Source organism: Stegastes partitus, unplaced genomic scaffold (genome assembly GCF_000690725.1).
Source record: "Stegastes partitus isolate 25-593 unplaced genomic scaffold, Stegastes_partitus-1.0.2 Scaffold318, whole genome shotgun sequence".
Lineage (NCBI taxonomy): Eukaryota > Metazoa > Chordata > Actinopteri > Pomacentridae > Stegastes > Stegastes partitus.
The window spans coordinates 408,114-427,650 of record NW_007578049.1 but is presented as its reverse complement, the minus strand read 5'-3'; the positions used below and the strand labels follow the sequence as shown (position 1 = coordinate 427,650).

Here is a 19,537-nt window from a genome sequence, read left to right as displayed (position 1 = left end):
CGTGTGTGTGTCTGCGTGTCAGCAGGTCAGGTGTGTGCGTCAGGACGTGTGGGAGAGTGACTGATGGCTGTCAGCTTGCATCTGGCAGAGAAAATAAATTAGGCTTATGAAGACAAATGAACAGGCGATGGAAAGAGTAAAAAAAGAAAGAAAAAAAAAGGAGGTGGAGGGGGGGACAGAGAGAAGAGGAGGGAGACATAATGAAGGAATAAAAAAAAAAAAAAAGGGTTGCTGTGTGTATGTGGTGGCATGGACATGAAAGAGAAGGGAGATGGTGCGGCCAAAAAAAAAAAGAGACTTCCTTTCGGCAGCCAATGGCCGTTCATTAAGGAGGACGGGTCTGCTGCTGGCAACAGGAGGAAGCTTTGGCTGAGGCTTCCTCTGGCTGCGAGGGAAACATATATGTGGGCGTATGTGTGGGTATGTGTGTTTGTAGGTCTGCTGCCAGCAAATCCCCCCCCCTCCTCCAAAAAATAGTGTTTTAAAACAAACTCTTTTCTTGCTTGAAAGTGGCTCGGATGCAACGCTCGACGGCTGGGAGTGCCTCTCGGTGCGCCGCTTCCTCTGCCTCGGTGTCAGCGTGTATCCATGTGTGTTCTATCTGGGCAGATTTGTCAGTGTCTATCCCGTGACACACTCCCCTCGTTGTGAGTGGAGGAGAGCTCTCGGGGGGCTTTGTCACGCGGCGGTCTGTTCTTTTCCTGAGGCCTGGCGCCCCTCGTTTGATAAATGACACATGTCATTCTGTCAGCCCCTGCCATCCGGGCTGGGAGGCCCCGAGCTGATGTATGGCCGCCCAGGCTAAAGGAAATCAGGAGTGTTTTGGCAGCGCCCTGAGAACACGGCCTCTTATGCCGCCGACTTTTGTGTGTCTGTGTGTGTGTGTATACGTGTGCATGCGTGCCTGTGTGTGCGAGCAGGTTTAATTGTGTGTGTGTGTATTAGCGAGTGTCTATCCGTGTGTACATGCGTGTGCATTCTCTCAACCTGTCAGGCGGACGGGCAGAGGGAGACAAATCATCGTCATGGCCGCCCCAGCTGTTCCCCAAATTTGGTGTGAGGAGAAGAGCGAGAGGGGGAGAAGGAAAAAAAAAAATCCTGCCATTTGAGTTTTAAACGGCTGATGCTTCCCAGAAACAGGAATGAGTGAGAGGACAAGTGGAGCTAAGCGCACACACACTTAACACACTTAACACACACACACCAACTGAATGAAAACTCCAGCCCGGTCCCAGAAACGAGGCAAACAAACACGTACACATGCTTCACACACATATAAACACACCAGCACAAAGTTTGGACGAGGAATTTGCACCTTAACTAAACTGAAAGGATGACAGGCGAGCAAAACAAAACCTTGGCCGTGTTTACAGAACTGTCAGGCGTGAAAATCTGCATCGCCGCCGCGAAGCGTCTCGCCCCCGATTGTGCTTTCAAAAAAAAAAAAAAAAAAGCCGTCCACTCGTTTTAACCTTCGCCACTACTTTAATTAGCTTTAACCCTTCTTCTCGCAAGATTTTGTCTTTTGAAATTTCTCCAAAATGTCATCGCTAATTCATCTCCTGACTGCTCGCCGGGCGGCCCCACACACATTCACAAACATCTCCCCGTGGTGGAGGACGGTCCCACCTGGAGGTTGTGAACTCTCTGTGACCCCGTTTGATTGGGTGCGAGCCGAACTCCCTCTCCTCCCTCTCCTCTTTCCCCCTCCTCCTCCGTCTCCCACGGAAAAGAAGCGGGAGGAGAAAAAAAAAAAAAATAGCGTCATTAAGCTGTGAGTGATGAGTGGCAGCCATGGGTGACATCCTCCCCTCTTTTCTCTCTCTCCTCCACCACCACCACCGTCCAACTGCTTTCTTTCTCTCTCTCCTGTTTTTTCTTCTCCATTGCCTTGATACTTTTCTCTCTCTCGCTTTATTCACCTCTCCCTCCATCCCTCAACCCCTCCAGTCATTCCTCTTTCACTCCTCTTTTTTCCACTCCCTCATCCCGACCCACCCCTTTCGTTCCCTCCCTGGTTTCTTTTCTGTCTGCTGTCAGTCTCTTTCTCTACCTCTTTTTTCAGCCCTTTATGTCCCCTTTTCCTTCTATTGCTTCTTTTCTGCTCCCCCACCTCTCTCTCTCTCTCCCTCACATACACAATAGTGCCTTGCTCGGCCCTGTCTAGCGCTCTGGCCCTGGTCTTGTAGACACTCAGCTCCTCCATACATAATAGATTCCAAATATCCAGAGGAGGGGTGCACATTTTCACCCGCTCAGGATTGTGCCATCAGCGGTGCTTCCACAGTAGGTCTACTGTCTGGCATGGCGGGGCTAAAAACATCCCAGAGTGTTTTTAAAATAGTTCTAAGCCAGTCCGAAAATATCTTTCTTTCGCCGGCCGCCTCTCGCACAGTCATGTGTTTTGTTTTCCGTTCGAGATGAGAACTTGAAGGGGTAAATAACTGCTGCAAGTTTGCAAGCGTTTAGATCATTTAAATGTGTTTGTACTTGCCTGCAGAGTGTCGTAGTATGTGTTAGTGATTAGATGCATGCTATCTCTGCAGCTTTTTGCTGTGAAATAGCTGCAAAAAAATCAGCTTCTTCAAAGACAAAGGCTTTCGTAGATGCATGATTTTCTTTTCCAAAACCGAATTTTCCCCCCAGTTTCTAGCTTCTCACCCCGTCTGTCTGCCTGCACACCGAGGAGGAGGAGAAGGAAGAAGGGGGGAGTCTAACAAGGTAACGGGGTAATTGACTGAACTTGATAAACGTGATGTTAATCAGTGCGAGCCATCCTGCTCCTTGATCTTGTTTAGTTTGACGAAGTTTAATTAAACATCCCCGACGCGCGCACGGTGCACTCCGCTTTAAAAAAAAAACAAAAAAAAAACCACAGCTCTATTCCCTCCGCTGACAAATAATAACGGTCCAACGTTTAATTAACATCATTTTTACAGCCATCGCGTTGCGGTCACTTGGCAGTAACCTTTCGGATTTTTTTAACCTCAGACGACGACGTTACGGCTCCCGTTTCCCACGCTGATAAGTTGACGTGTATTTTCAAATAAAGAAGAGGCAGACTTTTCTACGCCACAGCTGGTTTTTTGGCAGGAGCAACCTGTTGTTTCAAAGGTGTAAATATTTCCTTCCCTCTAGAAACAGAAAAATTAGGAAATCACGTGCTGCTGTGCCAGTTTTTATACGTTTGAGGAGATGAATAACAGAAGATATTGAAGTTTATTCAGTTTTTATTGCTTTTGTACAATAAGAAAAGGTGTACTATGATGCATCAATCCTCTAATATGTGATATTTTTTGTACAAATTCTTGTAGCTGCTGCTATATTTGGATTCTTTAGGCTTTTCTTTAGCTGAGTGTATCACACCAAATGTGTAACTAAGACATTTTACAGACCAACTGAATTATCAAGAAAGCAACGGACAGATGAATTAATAGCAAAAACTCCCCAAATTTGTACCACTGTACTCGATAATCAGTGCCTTTTTGGTAAATAAAGTGTATTTCTGCTGGTTGCTGTCCAGTCAGACGTAAAAACTCTTACTGAGTCATCACTCCCAGTCCGGTCCGTGTGGCGTTGCCTTCTTAGGGCTCTTTGTCTCGTTTCTAAAAATCTGACAGCAGTTATTGTTAAACCAGAGGACTTCGAAGGCTCCAACTATGAGGCACGGCAGGAAAAGGGAATGAAGTGACAGACTTAGAAGATGGAGAGGAAAAACAGATTATTCGAGTCAAAAAAAAAGTACGTCACACTCACCTAGAAATGACTCACACACACACACGGACATGGCGAAACTGGGAATGCGGCCATTCGCCGACTCTGAACGTAAGGCCAGACGGATTCCGAATACGCTGTAATTATTCGGCAAGATGACAGATATATTGCACAGACCTTCGCGAAGGTGAAGCAGCGAGCGGCACCCAAAGTAGAAGGTGGAAGCAAACGCTACTGGATGGAACTAATGGATATTAAACACGTTTATATCCGGACTTCACTGAGCTAAAGCAAAAAGCAGCTACGAGCTACGCTCAAAATATACTTAACCCTAGTCAGGACTTCAGGCCATTTGGTTTAGGTACTGTTTTTTTAAATTTTTGAAGATTTTTTTGTTTTTAAAATATAAAAAGAAGGACATTTGTCATGCATTTGGAACCAAAAATACGTCAACTTATCAGAGCATTGACTAACGAATACCAACAAATATTCTTTCTTGGTGTCCAATGGACCCCAAAAGACCTTTTACGTATTACAACATGAAAGTCCTGAATAGGGTTAAGAATGAAAAATAAAACTGGGACCACCACTGGTATGTTGTATACGAAATGACTGGATTCTTATATAAATCATTACAGTCGAGTTAGCAGTGAGCTAATGCTGTAGTCGGTTAGCGCAGACCTTATTTGAACTAGTTTATAAATTGTTTGGTTTTTATTAAATCTACAAAGACACTCTAGTTCAATCTTTAGCCGAGAGTTAACTGGGAATTTCAAAACCACTCTCATGGCTGTACACTTGATCTAAAGTTACATCCAGCAGCTGGTTAGCTTAGCTTAGCACAAAAAAAAGCGAGCCTGGTTTCTGCTCCCACCTAATTACATCTCGTTTATTAAATCTGCATGAAAACTAAAAGGTGAAAATGTAGTTTAATGACAATCATACCAAGATTATTTGAAGAATGTTTGCGGTAACATAAGCTACTTGTTAAAACGATCATATTTGTGCCCTAAAATGTAAAAGTTCAACAGGATGAAGTGCACCTCAGGACTGTGCAGCCTTACTTCCCCCAGCAGCCACCAGACGCCTCACATCATTCACTCTGCAGTATTTACGTTCATGCCGACCATCACACGGACACTCGTTCGACGTCACGCGTGTTTTCTGGGCGCTCGGTTTGACGTAGCTGGCAGCCCTGTCATCGCGCACCTCGGTGACGAGAGAGAGACGAGAGGCAGATGGACCGGAGCGAGACGAGCAAACAGGCCGGCATTCGGGTCGCCATATAAACAGAGACAGGTGATCGGAAACAGATGCTCAGGTGGACACGCGGCCAGCCGAGTTCGACAAGACAGTGGGTCTGGTGCGCGACGGGGCTGAGTGACGACAGAGGAGGCAGCAGCACCGGAGGCCTCCCGCTGCTCCCTCAGAGACAGACGACTTAGAGGGACAGAGCCCAGCTTATACCCCCCGGCGGCTGTCACAGTCTGAGACAGCACAGCGGCTCTGCAGCAGATTTGGGAGGAATTTTCGGAGGGGTAACATGTGGTGTTGTTGAATCGACTGGGATTCCCGAAACATTAGATCCCCTTTCAACTGCCCGTCAAGCGGCAACGCTGGAGCTGATGACTGCTAAGTGATTACTTTGTGCAACCCCGAGGAAATTATGGTCAATGGGTTTCTTTTAAATGAAAGGCGGAGGACAAAAACCGAAGTAACAAAATGTGCTTTGATTCCCTTTCCTGCCTGCTAAAAGGGGATGGCTCTAGGAAAGTAAGTGACAGTCATGTGTTTAGACTTCAAAGAACATGACATAAGACTTCACTGCCCTGTGACCTTTTGGAGTTTTACAACTGTGACTGCAGGATGTTACTGAAATCAGACTATGGAGAAAAAAAATAAAATAAAATAAAGAGAGAGATTCTTGAAATATGAGAACAAGGCCAGTGGGCCTGAAAGAGAAGAGTATTACGCTCTCCTCCTTTTCAGATGTCGAGTTCATGTTCTTGTAACCAGTTCACTGACTCTTGAGCATCCGGTGAGAGAGAGAGAGAGAGAAGAGAGAGAGAGCGATAGAGGAGGGCGAGAGACAGGGAGGAAGATGAAAGAAAATATGAGCAGGGTAGAGGAGAATTGAGTCTGTAAGATAGAGATTGATGACAGATAGGAAGATGAGAAAAGGCTTACAGGGAGAGAGAGAGAGAGAGAGAAGAGGGCCGGTAATCTCCCCACCCCAAAAAAAAAAAAAAGCAGTGAGAAAGAGACAGAAGGCTGAGATAAAGATGAAGAGGTAAAGGGGAGGAAAGAGAGATGGCGGTGGCACTACACCAGGCTGCAGCGTGACCTTCCCCAGCGCCCGCTCTCAAGGACACAGTGTCATCTGTTAACTGTATCCATTCCCAGATGGCTTATCTGCACTAAACTAGTGTCCAAAAAAAAAAAAATTATATTCATTGCTTCTCAACCCACGTTATCAGTTAAATAAACACTCCTTGGGGGGATAGAAAATTTCCGCCCCCTGACTCTCGTCCACTCGCGCTGTTTGGATATGCTGAGGCCAGCTTTTATCAATCGCTCCGTAATAAAAACAAGTAACTGCCTTCTCATGATGTACAGTCCTGCTCCTTGCTCGACATACAGCTCGCTTTAGAGCTGCTGGGGGGGAGAAAAAACAGAAGCTTCAACACGGGCTCATATGCATATTTTTAATAAATGTTACTGTTCTCCTGATGTGTTCTATCACTGCATCCAAACCTCTATACAACCTTTACCCAGGCAAACACACAAACACACTCATTTTCTTTGTTAGCCTCCAGAGTTTTAGGAGTTTCTTTGTAATTTTGTGTGAAGAATTAGTGCAACTATCTGTAGGAAAGTTTTTGTTTTCTTGTTCTGAACTTGCCAGGATTTACTACACTTATTCTCCTATTTCTCTTCACCAGACGGTTTGTATATCCAGCGTTAGCACGTTAGCATCACCACTCGGAAAACAAGACGTATTTTTTTTAATTGTCTGCTAACGTTAAATGGGAAGATGGCACTAGGGAAGTAAAGGAAAGCATCCGTTATTGAACTCAAGTGACAAAAAAATGACATATTTTGAGTTTTTATTTGGTTCTGAAAATCCATCAAACACCTTTAAATACCTGCAGACACTACAATATATTTAATTTACACTCTTACATGGAAAAGATGAGGGACTCTAGAAGCGGAACAAAAAATATTTGGTATTTTTGGTAAGTGCTGGGTTTCTAGAGTCCTGCTGGCATGCAAGAATGAAGCATTTTATATCATATTTTAAACTAGGACTCTTGCACTACTTTTATCTTATTTTAAATTGCTTTCCCAAAGTCACACAGCAAAGTGACAGTAACTCCTACCACCAGACTTTGTGATCATTTAAAACACATTATGAGTCAGTATGGTTGCGTTAAACCGATAAACTCGACTGCTGTGGACCTCCGGAGACAACCTCAAGGACTAAACTTTGACAATTTGTGCGTCCTTTTAATCCTACATGTGTACTTGGCTCTAAGGTTAAAACATACCCACCTGGCAACAGCAGAGCGAGCGCTCGAGTCTCGCAGTACAGCACAAGCACATATAATCAGCGGCTAATAACAACACGCTGGGAGTCGCTGCCCCAGCGTAAATCAATGGGCAAAATAATTGCTAATACACTGGTTATTGATTAGAGTGCCCGCCATGCACTCATTTTCTGGGGCGACTGTAGCTAAGCGCTAACGCAGTGACAAGGGTAAAGTGCTATTTCTCCAAAAGGCACACAGACCGACAGCTGGGCAGGAAAAAAAAAATGACTACGGGGCCTCTGCAGTAATTCTTAATTGACACCTGTCAGAGCGGTGGCAGCAGTCACAGCTGCTGCAGGAGAACGTCTACCCAAGTCTTGTTCATCTGTCACTTTTAATACCTTTTCTTCAAAGCCCCTCTTCCTCTCCTTCTGTCGTCGTCTCCCCCCTCCCTCCCCTCCTCACCCGCACCCCCTCTTACCCACCCCTGCTTCAACCCAGATGTTCAAGGCTGGTTAACAGAAGCAGCACAACTTCAAGGCCAAACAGCGCAGGGCAACCAGCGCTAGCTCTCTCACCTCGAAGCTGTTTTTAATGTTTAGTTTGTGGATCAGAGGCAGTTTTTCCAGCCTTGATCCGAACTAGCCTGACTCGACAGATGAAGACTGAGGGTACAAGTCTTCTTTACGCTATCTGTACAGTTTTGAATACACCCTTTACTACAGGAAACAACAACTTCCAAGCTTGCCTTCAAGTTTTGATGAAGGTTTTTCTGGTGAATGGTTGTCAAGATACAAATAATGTTTACCACAATCACAATCTAACGCAGATGTTCTCACGTTTGACCACTAGTGATGGAAAAAAAAGTTTCATTTTTCAAGCAAAACAAGTCCCGACCTTTAATACTACACTGCAGGGGCACCATTGCTGCATCCCGGGCTCAGCGCCACCCAACATTGGTTTCAGGTAAAACAAACAAGATCCTTTTCTCTCCCTACAGCAGAAAGATAATCGATGCAATCACGTGCATAGATGGGTCTGACTAACCGAGACTACAGTCCAACTGAGTCGAGCAACTTCCCCACAGTCATGTATCTCCGGCCTTATCTCCAACATGATCACCATAATTACTGCAGCAGGCACTGCCTCAGTGGCAATTTCTACAACATCAAGTAGTAAAGAGCAGAAGAAGAAGAAAAAAAAACTACAGTTGAGTAATTTCTGAGATAAGCCAGAGTTAAGTGTCTCTTTGCGTCGGACAAATGCGATTCCGGCAGACAACACGGTCTCTCCGGTGACAGCGCGCCGCCCGGCACACAGTATCAATCATACAAGGACAAACACAATACATACAGATACACTGATGTCACGTGCATTTATACTAAAGCACAGCTATGCGCCAGAGGAAGAAAAAAAAACAAAGTGTGGGGAACGGCACAGACTCACAAAACAAAATGTAGTCAAGGCAGACAGGTGCTCCCCCGAGTGCACACGACCTCTGAGCGTACCCCGGACCTCCCATCGTCCCGTCTTAAATCATGACTTGCCATTTCTTGTGCTCAAATGTGAGGATTTGATGCTTTTTCCTCTGACAAACTTTGGAGCGTTGCTAGAACATCCGAAGTCATCACCTTGGCATTGACGACGGGCATTACTCACTAACATTTTAAGAGACGCAGAGACAATAAAGGCCTTCATTGCGGCCTTGTCCATAAATTGTTGGACTCGCAATCACGTTCGGTTTGGGAAATCTGTGCATTTGTGCTCGACAAATAATAGAAGACAACAATTTATGGTAGAATCCCCGCCTGTTGCTCTTGTTTTTCCTCAATTACCAGTAAAACTTCTTTGTGCGTACGCTTCACAGCAATTAGCAACGGCGGCCCAAAAACCCCCTCGGGGACAGTCATGTGGATGATTTCATTCTTGTTATTATTCCTGTTATTATTTTACATCCCCGCTGTACATTGTGGCTTTTGTTTTGCAGCTGTTTTAATTTGTAGCCAAGATAGCTCTGTGAATCAAAAACAGGCGCACACACACAAAAAGGCAATAAATAAATGCAGGATGTATTTAAGAGAGAGAGAGAGAGAATGTTAGTGAGTTTGATTCTTGTTAAAAAAAATCAAAAGAAATGACCTTGTTTTCTTTTATTTCTTTGTCGAGGCTCCTTGTGTTGTGCTTGAGTGAAAATCCAGGTTTTCCTGCTTCCTCTGAACCTCATTAAGCTCAGGGATAGTTTTACCTCGTGCCTGCAGCGCTGAATGCCTTTACATCTTCACTCGGCTGGCGACTCTAATTCCCACATATTTTCAATTCGACCCTCTCTTTTCCATAAGAGCAGTCATCGATCTTCATTTGTCACTTAACCTCCACGAAGATGAGGACAGGGAGCGTGGTTGTGTGAGCGTGTGCGTATTAGCGTGTGTCTTTGATTTCCTGGAGGCCTACTGGCTCTGACACCACATGCAAATGAAACTGCGGGTGTAGCGGAGTGTGGGATGGCAAATACATCCACTGACTCCTTCAGTCAATGTCACCTGTTAATGACACTTTACATACACTGCATTATCACAGGATCAGAATATTTCACATTCGGGCTGCACAAACTCCTCGTCTTGCTCGGTGATGCAGAGTGGTGCGCACACACACACACACACACACACACACAAACACACACCAGCCGTTCTCATCTGCAGACTTCTTCACTTCAAATAATAATTTTTTTTCCTCCCTCCCTCACAGCGCTGCTTCAACTCCTGACAAATGTCATTAAATCCTTTATCACAAGCATCCCGATAAAACTAACACAAGGTTCTAATAGTCGTCTTTGGGCGCCGGCGTCTTAGTTGACAGGTGCCGTGAGCTAAATTCCTGCAGAGGAATACAATGCCAAGTAACAACAACAAAATGCATTAATGCTGCTCGGCTTAGAACTTTGTTCCTGTTCTGTCAAACAAACCCAAAAGCTGTTAGCCGAAAGATCAGAGGGAAAAGGCAAAGCATTAAGGAAATCTTTCAGATTCACAGAAAGCCACATTCACATTAAACTATTAAAACTACCTCCTCTGAATACTGCATGGCTGCTGAGGCTGACTTCATACCAACCACGACTGCACCCGTCGTGTCCGGCCCGGTGTCGGCTTTACAGCATCACGACACAGCAAGCAACCTCTGCTGTTGAGTTTACACTGGAGTTGATTTTTATCAAGGCAGCTTGCAGACTTGACACCTTGCTGAATTTGTCAGCAGTAATCGGCGGACCCGTCACTGATCCGTCAGCTACCTGGATAATTAGGGACCGCGGCTAACGATGCCGTCGAGAAGAAGGGAAGCCCCACCCCCCGAGTCGTAATTAAGATGAGGTAGTGATGGTGGCAGTAAAGGACGATCTGTTCAGGAGAGGAAGAAGGCAGCCGCTGATGTCAGTGAAGACGCTCACGAGGCAGGGGCAATGTCTGTGCAACCTGTTTAATCTGCGCGCAGCTCGCTGTGGCTTCAATCTGGACAAATGTTGCAGAGCGCTTTAATTAAGCATGTGTTGAGCTAAGCTACAAACAGATCATTAAAACGCAGTGCTGAAAGTTGGCTTATAGGAAACACCGAATGCTACACATTAAGGAGCAGCTTCCACAGGCTTCCACTGCAACCTGAGATTGTAGTTTGGAGAGCTGAACTCCTAATTAGATGCATCAGTGTGTGAGTGGACCAGCCTTGCCAGTTAACTAACATTTCCATTAAGAAAGCAGAAGCACTAATTACCGTCTTTAGATGTGAAGGGACACGTGTTCGACGGTGTAACAGTGTCAGAACAGGAGCTGCTATCAGAATCACATCAACTTCTGCGTTTATGAATTCACAGGATCTGAGCAGACCCGTGTTCCTCCTCAAACCGGTGATGAGACCATAAACCTGACTCCTGGACGTCCACCCTGCTGTGGATTGGTCACTCGCTGCTCCTCTTCCTCTGTCTGCTCATACTAGCTAAGTGTTGCGCAGGATGGGTAATAAAAATGATATTCTCTTTTCTTTTTTGAAGCCAGACCTTTCTACCTCCCGCGGAATAAATTCACCACAGTGTCACGCCGTAATCACACTGACATGCTGAATGATTAGTTGACAGATTCATTACTTAGAGTGACAGTGTTTGATTTAAGATATTGCGGTTGGCAAACTAAAAGCAGGGGCAGACGTGAAGCAATACCATTAATTTTCTAACAGCAATCAAAACTGTGACCCGGGTATCAAAGCAAATACAGAGTTATGGCTTCTTTGTATGTGTTAGAAGCAGTATCTTCTTTCTACTAATTAAACTAATTACTGGTTATCTGGCTGTAATATGGACATTGTGTTGCCATATTTAAACATCATACTGCTGCTAAAAAAGTGGGATGTTATGCACAGTTTTCTTTAAACAGAGTAAAAAATAGGTGCTTGTAGATCAAATATGACATCCTGTAAGCCCTTCGTTTCTGAAGTCTTGGGATGAAAAGTTGATTCTGTGCTGCTGAACCACTCATCAGAGAAGAGCTGCAACTAACCAGTGTCACAACTAACAATTACGATTAATCAAATAGTCACAAGATGCCACCAAATACTGAAAAACCTCATTTGAAATGTTCCAACAGGCCTCGTCTAATTGCTTGTTTTGTTCAACCATCAGGTCAAAACCCAGAGATGTTTGATTTATTATGTTAAACAGAGAAAAAGCAGCTAAACCAAGTCCATTTTTGCTGGACAAAGAGTTGAATCGGTTATCAAAATTGCTGATTTGTGATATAAATAATGCGATCGGTTAATCGGCTAGTCGTTCGATTGCACCGATGCCGGCGCAGTGACGCTACGTGCTCACGTCGGTGTCGTTTTATATCAGGTCAGCAGGGTCACGGCGAGTAAATGGCTCGTTTTTAATGTCAAATTCAGAAGAAAACACACAAACGAATTCAATCACCTTTTATGGTTTTACTCTCATCGTTACTCGATATCACGGCGGCTGATCACCTTTCATTAATTACTTGAAAAATACATCAACACCACTGCACTTGAAGTGGGGGGGGAGGAAAAAAAACAACAACCTGAAAATGACGACAAATGACTGCAGCAAAAAAGTCTCTGCTGCTCAAATTGCACTGCACTGAAGTCAACTGCCAAAACTAACAGATGCAGTAATGCGGTTCCAAATGAAAGAACACTGATGTATTGTCACTGGTCATAAACTAGATAGGGTACAGCGCCATTACAGGGTCTAAAATCATCACTGTGACTGATGAAACAGAGCCCATTTGAAATGGCATACAAAGAGCTATTGAAAGCTCTCCTCTCTCTCTCTCTTTCTTTCTCTGAGGAGCATATGCAACATTTTGTTTTAGTGCAACTCCAAAGTGACAAATCTGGGTTGTGGAAATATCTGGTAATGCATTGTAAAAATAGCCTGCGTTTATAGGTGTGTACACCGAGGAAGCACACACACACACACACACACATATGAAGTGTTAAAGTTTTTTTTTTTTTTTTTAGGATTGACCATATGTCAACCAGTGGAAATAATGCAGAGACAAAGCCTGCCAAGTTGGGATTGACCATTACTGCCTGTGATGTACGTGTCTGTCAGAAAAACAGACAATTAAATCAATATTCAAAAGCTGAGCAGGAATGGGGCCACTTCACAGCTCAGCCAAATGACCAGAAAGAGGCTGAAAAACAGGAGGAGGGGGATCATAAAAAAAATTACATAAAAAAAGCACAATTTTTCTCTCTTATGGGGTTTTTTTTGTGTGGCAGAAGGTATAAACCGACACGACTCATTTTCGGGCTTGTTCTTCAAACACATTTCTCTCTATCCATCACTAAAGCCTCGCGTCAATTAGAAATTACAGCCCCACCGAGTTCAAAGTCTTTCCGTCACAACCTTGATTAAGTCTGCTTAACCTCACATTTCCACCGCCTGCTTAACATTCTACAGCTGTTTTATTCGGCTTTGGTCATTACTGCATGAACTTCAAAGACTCCTCTCTCTTTTTTTTTCTTCCCCGTCATTTGGAAATGCGCGTCAATCACGCACATCTCCCAGGGACATCAAATGGATTCGGGCAAACATGCGATTCTCTCGGAGAACAGTTCGTGTCTGGTCAACTTAACCACAACATGCAGGCCGGAGCGTCAGGAAGGGGGAAAAAAAAAAGGGCGAAACGAGGGCGCTGAAATGGAATTTTGTGGCGTGAAAACTCGAAAATACGGATTGATGGGCGTAATTGTGCACTTTTTCTGAGGTTCTTTCTCAGAAAATAAACAAAAGAAGCAAACTGGTGCTTACATTTCACCACGTTACCACCTGAAACACATCCAAACACCATGCTACGCCTTTCATTTATTATTTAGGGACGCAACGATTGGTTTTTTCTACTAGAAACTCGACTATTAGCAAGTTGACTGGATTTCTACATCACATGGCGTCAATCAGGAGCAGATCTGTGGTGCCCTGGTGTGATGCTTCAACACTTTATCTCCTCGTTGTGTCCATGTTTAGTGTCTACAACGTCAGATTTCCACCAGAGGTCAAGAAAGTGGAATGAACCAGGAGAGGTTCATCCTGCAGTGTTTGTGGGACTACTTCAGTGTGTGATGCCCCTCTGTGATCTCTCTACGCCCCAGCACCCCTCTTTCCTTCCTCCTCCTCCTCCCTTCCTCCTCCTCCCTTGTTCCCTCCCCCCCTCGGGTATTAATCGCAAAGTATTTATCCCGCTTGAGAACTTTTCTTTCAATTTGTCTTTTCTTTTTGCTCCTCGGCGGGGGCAAAAAAAGTTATCCTTTGAGGGAGTCCAGCTGCCGGGGGGCGCATGCGTGTCTCCATGGCGAATGATTTACTGATGTTTATCAGGAATGAATAGATCAAAGGCAGTCGCATGACAGGCGATCAATCAAGCATCAAATCAAGGATGGCAATCCCAGAGCGGAACACAAGCTGAAAAATACGCTACTTTTTTCTTTTCTTTTTTTCCTTTTCTTCTTCCTGCTGACACTAACACATCAAACAAGTTCGCCTGTAAAACTGAGATAAGATGAAGCTTTTGTTTGGAGAACTTGGGATGCTGGTGAACCCAGAGAAGGATCAGCTTCACAGAGGGGCTGAAACTCAAAGTGCAGAATCATTACTGGGAGGAAAAGTTGAGGAATGGCTGCATAAATGAAGCAGTGCTGCCTCCAGACATGCCTTAGTGAGAATAAACTTTATTAAACTGAGCTCACAGTGACAGAGGAGTCATTCAGTCTGTCTGCCCTGCGCCAGGCCTGTCTGCAAACTTATCTCTGTGCCCACATGGAAGACGAGGGGGGAAATGAAGTGTTGCGGTTGGTGTTGGTTTGCAGAGCCGGGGGCTTACCTGCTGACCGCCGCGGTGCTTGCTGCTTTCTCCTCGGCATGCTGCTGCAAGACTTTCCGCTTGACTTTTCATGCAGAGATCAAAATAGGCGGACAGAGCTGGAGAGGAAACCGGGGAGGAAATCAAAACCAGTAGCGTTTCCTCAGTCCTTCAGCGGGAATGTAAGAATTAAAGATCCCCTCGCAGGGTGAAGGAGTCTTTGCTTTCTTTCTTTCTTTCTCGATCGAGACTCTTTTTACGCGTCTTGGATCATGGTTTTTTTGAAACGATCGGAGCGTCCGGAGAGGAGGAAAGAGGGCGAATTAAGAGCAAGAAAGAAAGAGAAAAAGAAAAGCGGCTCGTCCGTTAACTTCTACCGAAACTCATCGCAGGCTGTGGTGAAAACTGCCGGAAAGCTTGGTGCGGATCTCAGTCTGTGGGGATACGGAGAGCTGCCGGAGCCCCTTCGCCGCGTTTCCATCCACAAAACAAAATAATAATAAAAAAAAAATCCCCTTCACCGGATCATACCTCTGTTAACAGCAATTAAAAAGAACAAAGTGAAGGAAAGCGGAGCTCCTCTTCTCACGTCTTTAAGTCGCTCGCTGGTGGAAGGTGAGTCCAAACTGCGGTGTGTTTCTCTGCCTCCGTCCGTCGCTCCGCACGTCCGTCCAGGTGCCAGCTCCGGTCTCCAACCTCCGCTACAGTCTTTGGGAGGAAATCGAGGGGAAAGAGAAAAAAAAAAAGGAAAAAAAAAAAAAAAGAGAGGAAAGAGTGACACGTTAGGCGGGCTGGGTGTATGTCAATCAGTCAAGTGTGTGCGTGGAGAAAACCCCGCAGCAATCCAAAGCCCCACGTCCCCGCTCCTCTCCAACACAAGCCCCCCTCGGATCGTCAGATACTCACAGATACGCTCACCGTCCGATTGTCAACATGGACACTTGACGATTTTTTTTTTCTCTCTCACAAAACTCGTCACAAAAGACAGCGAGCAGGCCCGCCCGCTGAGCCGCAGACACGGGGGTTATTGTTGTTTCCTGTTTCTTTATTATTATTATTATTTATATTTTTGTTGTTTTTGGAAAGGAGGGAAAAAAAAAAGCGCAAGAAGCGTCCCCGGATTCTCCGCAGTGAAATGTGCGCACATTGGTGATGCGCGGTGCGTTCAGACAGCTCCCACTGATAGACAGACACATCCAGCTGCCTTTCCGGCCTCTCCTTTACTCCACCCCTCCACAAGCGTCACCCTGACAGTCAGAGCCCACCTGTCAATCTGCTGCTCTAATTGTTCGCTGGGATGGCTTTCATTTCAACGCCTTTTTTTTTTTTTCCCCCTTTCTCTCTCTCTCTCTCTCTTTCTGTCCCCTGCACGTACAGTAGATAGGAGAAAAGGTGCGTCCTGCTCGTGGACCCGAGGAGTCAAACAATAGAATGAGAGCTGCCTCAAAAAGTTGATGTACAGCCCGCAGTCTGGGAGCGTGCGTGTGCGTAAAACACGATTTACGCACGAACAGACCGGGATTTGGTTTAATGGTGACTGCTGCAGAGTTTATGGATGGTATTAAACTGGATATGATGCATTATTAAAGTTCTGATTTTCAGTAGAATAGCATTTTAATCTGCACAAATACACAAATAAACAGAAATAAAAGCACAATTGGAGGCAATGTGGATGTTTCAGGCCTGACCGGTGGTTGAGATGATCTAAAGAAGCACCAATAATACAAACAATGAGGCTTTAAATTAGAAGCAAAATGAAAACTTATCCCCCTTCAATGCAAGTCTACATCTTTCCAAAAGAAAACACAGTTTTTGCATTTTGAATTCTCAGCTACTGTAAAGCAGGATGAGACGACGCTGCAGTGTTCAGACGGTGTTTGGTTTGCACTTCTGTCTCAAAGGTTGCAAAAGAAAAAAGAAAAAAAAAAGTGGATATTTTTGGTGACCTCTTTAGTGGGACAAAGGAGGCTGCAGATCGATTCGTTACACCTTTTTAGTGAGGCTTCTGCTCAAGGGGAGGGGCTCTGGAGCCACAAGAGGCTCCATTAATAGCCTACACTCCATCCGAACTATTATCCACCATAAAGTGTTTATAAAGAGCACACAACTGGGCCAATGTTATCTCCAATGAGGCAGCATGATATATCCGTTTACTGCACAGAGGACAGTGAGGCAGCAGAGAGGAGGAAAGTCTTAAATGTGTTCTTTTTTCTCTTTTAGTCTGATAGAGGGCTGCGGTGATAATCACAGCACAACTTGGATGAAAACAGCCACAGTTCAAACTCTGTGCGCTTTTTTTTTTTTTTTTTTTTTGCATCTGCAGCCACAACATCGGACTTATTATTCATCCAGCGGCTCCTGTCCCGGGTTTGGACCGGATCATAGACGAAACAGGATTTAAAAAAAAACTTTCTGCAAACCGATTCTGGTGAGTTTCTGAATTTATCCTTTTAGCCAATCTGGCGTTTTTCTTCTCTTTCCCTGGTAAACGCTCATGTGAAGTTTGCTGCGTCTTCAGGATCTCTCTTTTTTTTTGAGCCACTGTCTGTCTGCAAATGTGCGCAGAGATGATGCCTGAGGTCGCTTATTATGTGGTAAAAGAAATAGCAAGTACCGCCCCAACATCTGTCTGTCGGTGTCTGTCAGAGCGGCCCGCGCGCTGATTGATGGAGCAGACTTACGTCACTGATATTTCCATCCAAAGTGCGCGGACGGACGGAAGAGCTGCAGCTCCTCATCCACCGTCCTACTGAACAGAGAAGCCACCAGAGCTAGAAACATTAAAATGCATTAATTCTATCTTATTCAGGCAGATTTTTTATATTTTCACAAAAGCCATAAAAGTCACAGCTACTAATAAAACCAAGATGTAGTTTGGATTTGACCGTCTGCTATTTTGCAGCTCAGCTCTACTTTCTCAGTTTTAAAATAAAATATGATCACAGTTTTCGACAGTTGAACAAACTTCCTTAAATGTGCTTTTTGGGAGCTGATGAACACACTGCGGGGTTGTGTGTGTTCAGAGAGGCGGTTATTGATGCCGAACCACAAAAGCAGAAAATCAAAAACTGCAAAGCAAAGTCAACGTTTCTCCTTTTACTAATTCCAACAGCACAGAACAACAATATTCAAAAGCTCAATCCTTTTTTTAAATAAAAAATAATTCTCAAGAAGTTCCTACGTTTAAATATTTCCTAAACTTTAAAGGTTGTCAGATCATTATTCAAGAGAATTCAGATGGACACTGGAAATAAAATACATGAAAAACGTGACTGAACTCACCTTTGGCCAAATAGACAACCGCACAATGTAGATTTTTATTTATGAGGCTAACTGAGGGAGTGAAGCGGCGTGTTTTTGCTCTGAAGGTTACATGTTTTTAGTAAAAGGGGCAGTAAAAGAATTGCACTGGAGAAGCTTGTGCGAGATCTGGTTGTGGACCAGCAGAGGGGGGCATGTGGTTCAAGAGGCAACTGAAGCATCAGAGCATGTGTTGGCTGTCTTCAGAGTGAGGGCAGGTTTACTCACAAAATTCTAATTTTTGAAAATCTGCATAGTGAATTTCTTTCTTCACATTTGGTGAATATTTGTGAGCCCAGAGCTGAACCTGTTGAAGCACAAACAGGAGGATTTTGAACTGAGCGTCCCTCTTTCTGTACCCCGGCGTGCACCAAACAGCCCTGTGATCTGGAGACTACCGCAGCAGCAGCAGCTCCTCTACCTGCGATCCGCACGAACGACAAAAGCCCAACGCACAAACAGTTGTTTCCCCCGCCACCCCCCAACTTGTACACATGAAGCCCCTCTCCCATGTAGCCGTGACAGCCCGACGACATGTCAGCGTGTTTCCCGGAGATGCTCCCTCTGAGCGTGTGAGAACATCCATGTAGTCGTCATGTACATCTACATATATTATAATCTGCTTTCTTTTGTCTCTTCTGTTTTTTCTCTCTGCAGGTCTGACATCTAAAGAGACGCTGTTTATAAGATGTGCTGTTGTGAACAAGTCCAGCAGGTTGTCAAATCAGGTGAGGGACTCTGAAAGAAGTCTCAAACTCATGTGAGGAAATAATGACCAACATAATTATTTGAACATGTAAATGCTGTTGCTTTTAATAACACTGTGTTGGTCCCATAGGGATAAAAATACTGGGGATGACATATACGTAGAAGGCATGTGTGTGATTAATGCCTTTATGGGTTATGTGCTGCGTGAGGAGCAGCTTCAGTCCTCGGCCGAGTGTTTTTGCACGTTTTTACCACAAAAGTCTGTGTTTTCATTTGGATCTTTTCTCTGTGTTGCGTCGAACAATCCTGAAAATTCTTTGTAAAGACAAATCTGCAGAGAATTAAAGCAAAGTTATGCCTCGAGGGTCACGTTTTGTTGTTCTTCCGCGAGTCACGGCGAGTTATTTAGTGGTCAAACACACAACACAAAAAAATATGCAGCTTAAAAAAACAACAAAAACGCCTGGAACCACGACTACCTCAGCCCCTTATCTACTATTTTAAATCCTCTCCTCCTCTGGTGTTTATCATCATCATCATCATCATCAGAGAGCATCACTCCGTCCTGTTACATGATGCATTTTTTAAAAAACAACCGATTTTACACTAAAATAATACCGGAGCCGCACACCGTAGCAGGATTTAATTAGTTTACGCCAAGAAATTGGTTAAAAAACAGTTTATGTTGCAGCTGAAGAAGAAGATTTTAGTCCAACAATGTCAGCAGGTTTGCTCCAGGATCTTTTTTTTTTTTTTGTTCAAAGCATTTCAGTGGAGTTTAAGGATGTGTTTTTGGATTATCATGCTGATGGCAAAGTTTACTGCACAAATCATAATGAAATACACCACGAATTTAATGCCCACCTCTTAATATTCATCAATAATTGATGCGGTGTTGCGTATTTTGGCCCGTGGCTAACCACCCGA

At 44.5% G+C, this 19,537-nt stretch overlaps 1 protein-coding gene across 1 annotated transcript in view; it reads right to left on the bottom strand.

The window, feature by feature from the left end:
- Nucleotides 1-15,596, bottom strand: part of tshz1 (teashirt zinc finger homeobox 1) — a 29,020-nt gene extending 13,424 nt beyond the window's left edge. The window contains exons 1-2 of the mRNA XM_008283546.1: nt 15,509-15,596; nt 14,624-15,310 (exon numbers count right to left, since the gene is read on the bottom strand). Coding sequence (XP_008281768.1) covers nt 14,624-14,663 — 40 coding nt within the window. The 5' untranslated portion in view covers nt 14,664-15,310; nt 15,509-15,596. The remainder of the gene's footprint in view (nt 1-14,623; nt 15,311-15,508) is intronic.
- Between the last annotated feature and the right edge of the window lie 3,941 nt (nt 15,597-19,537).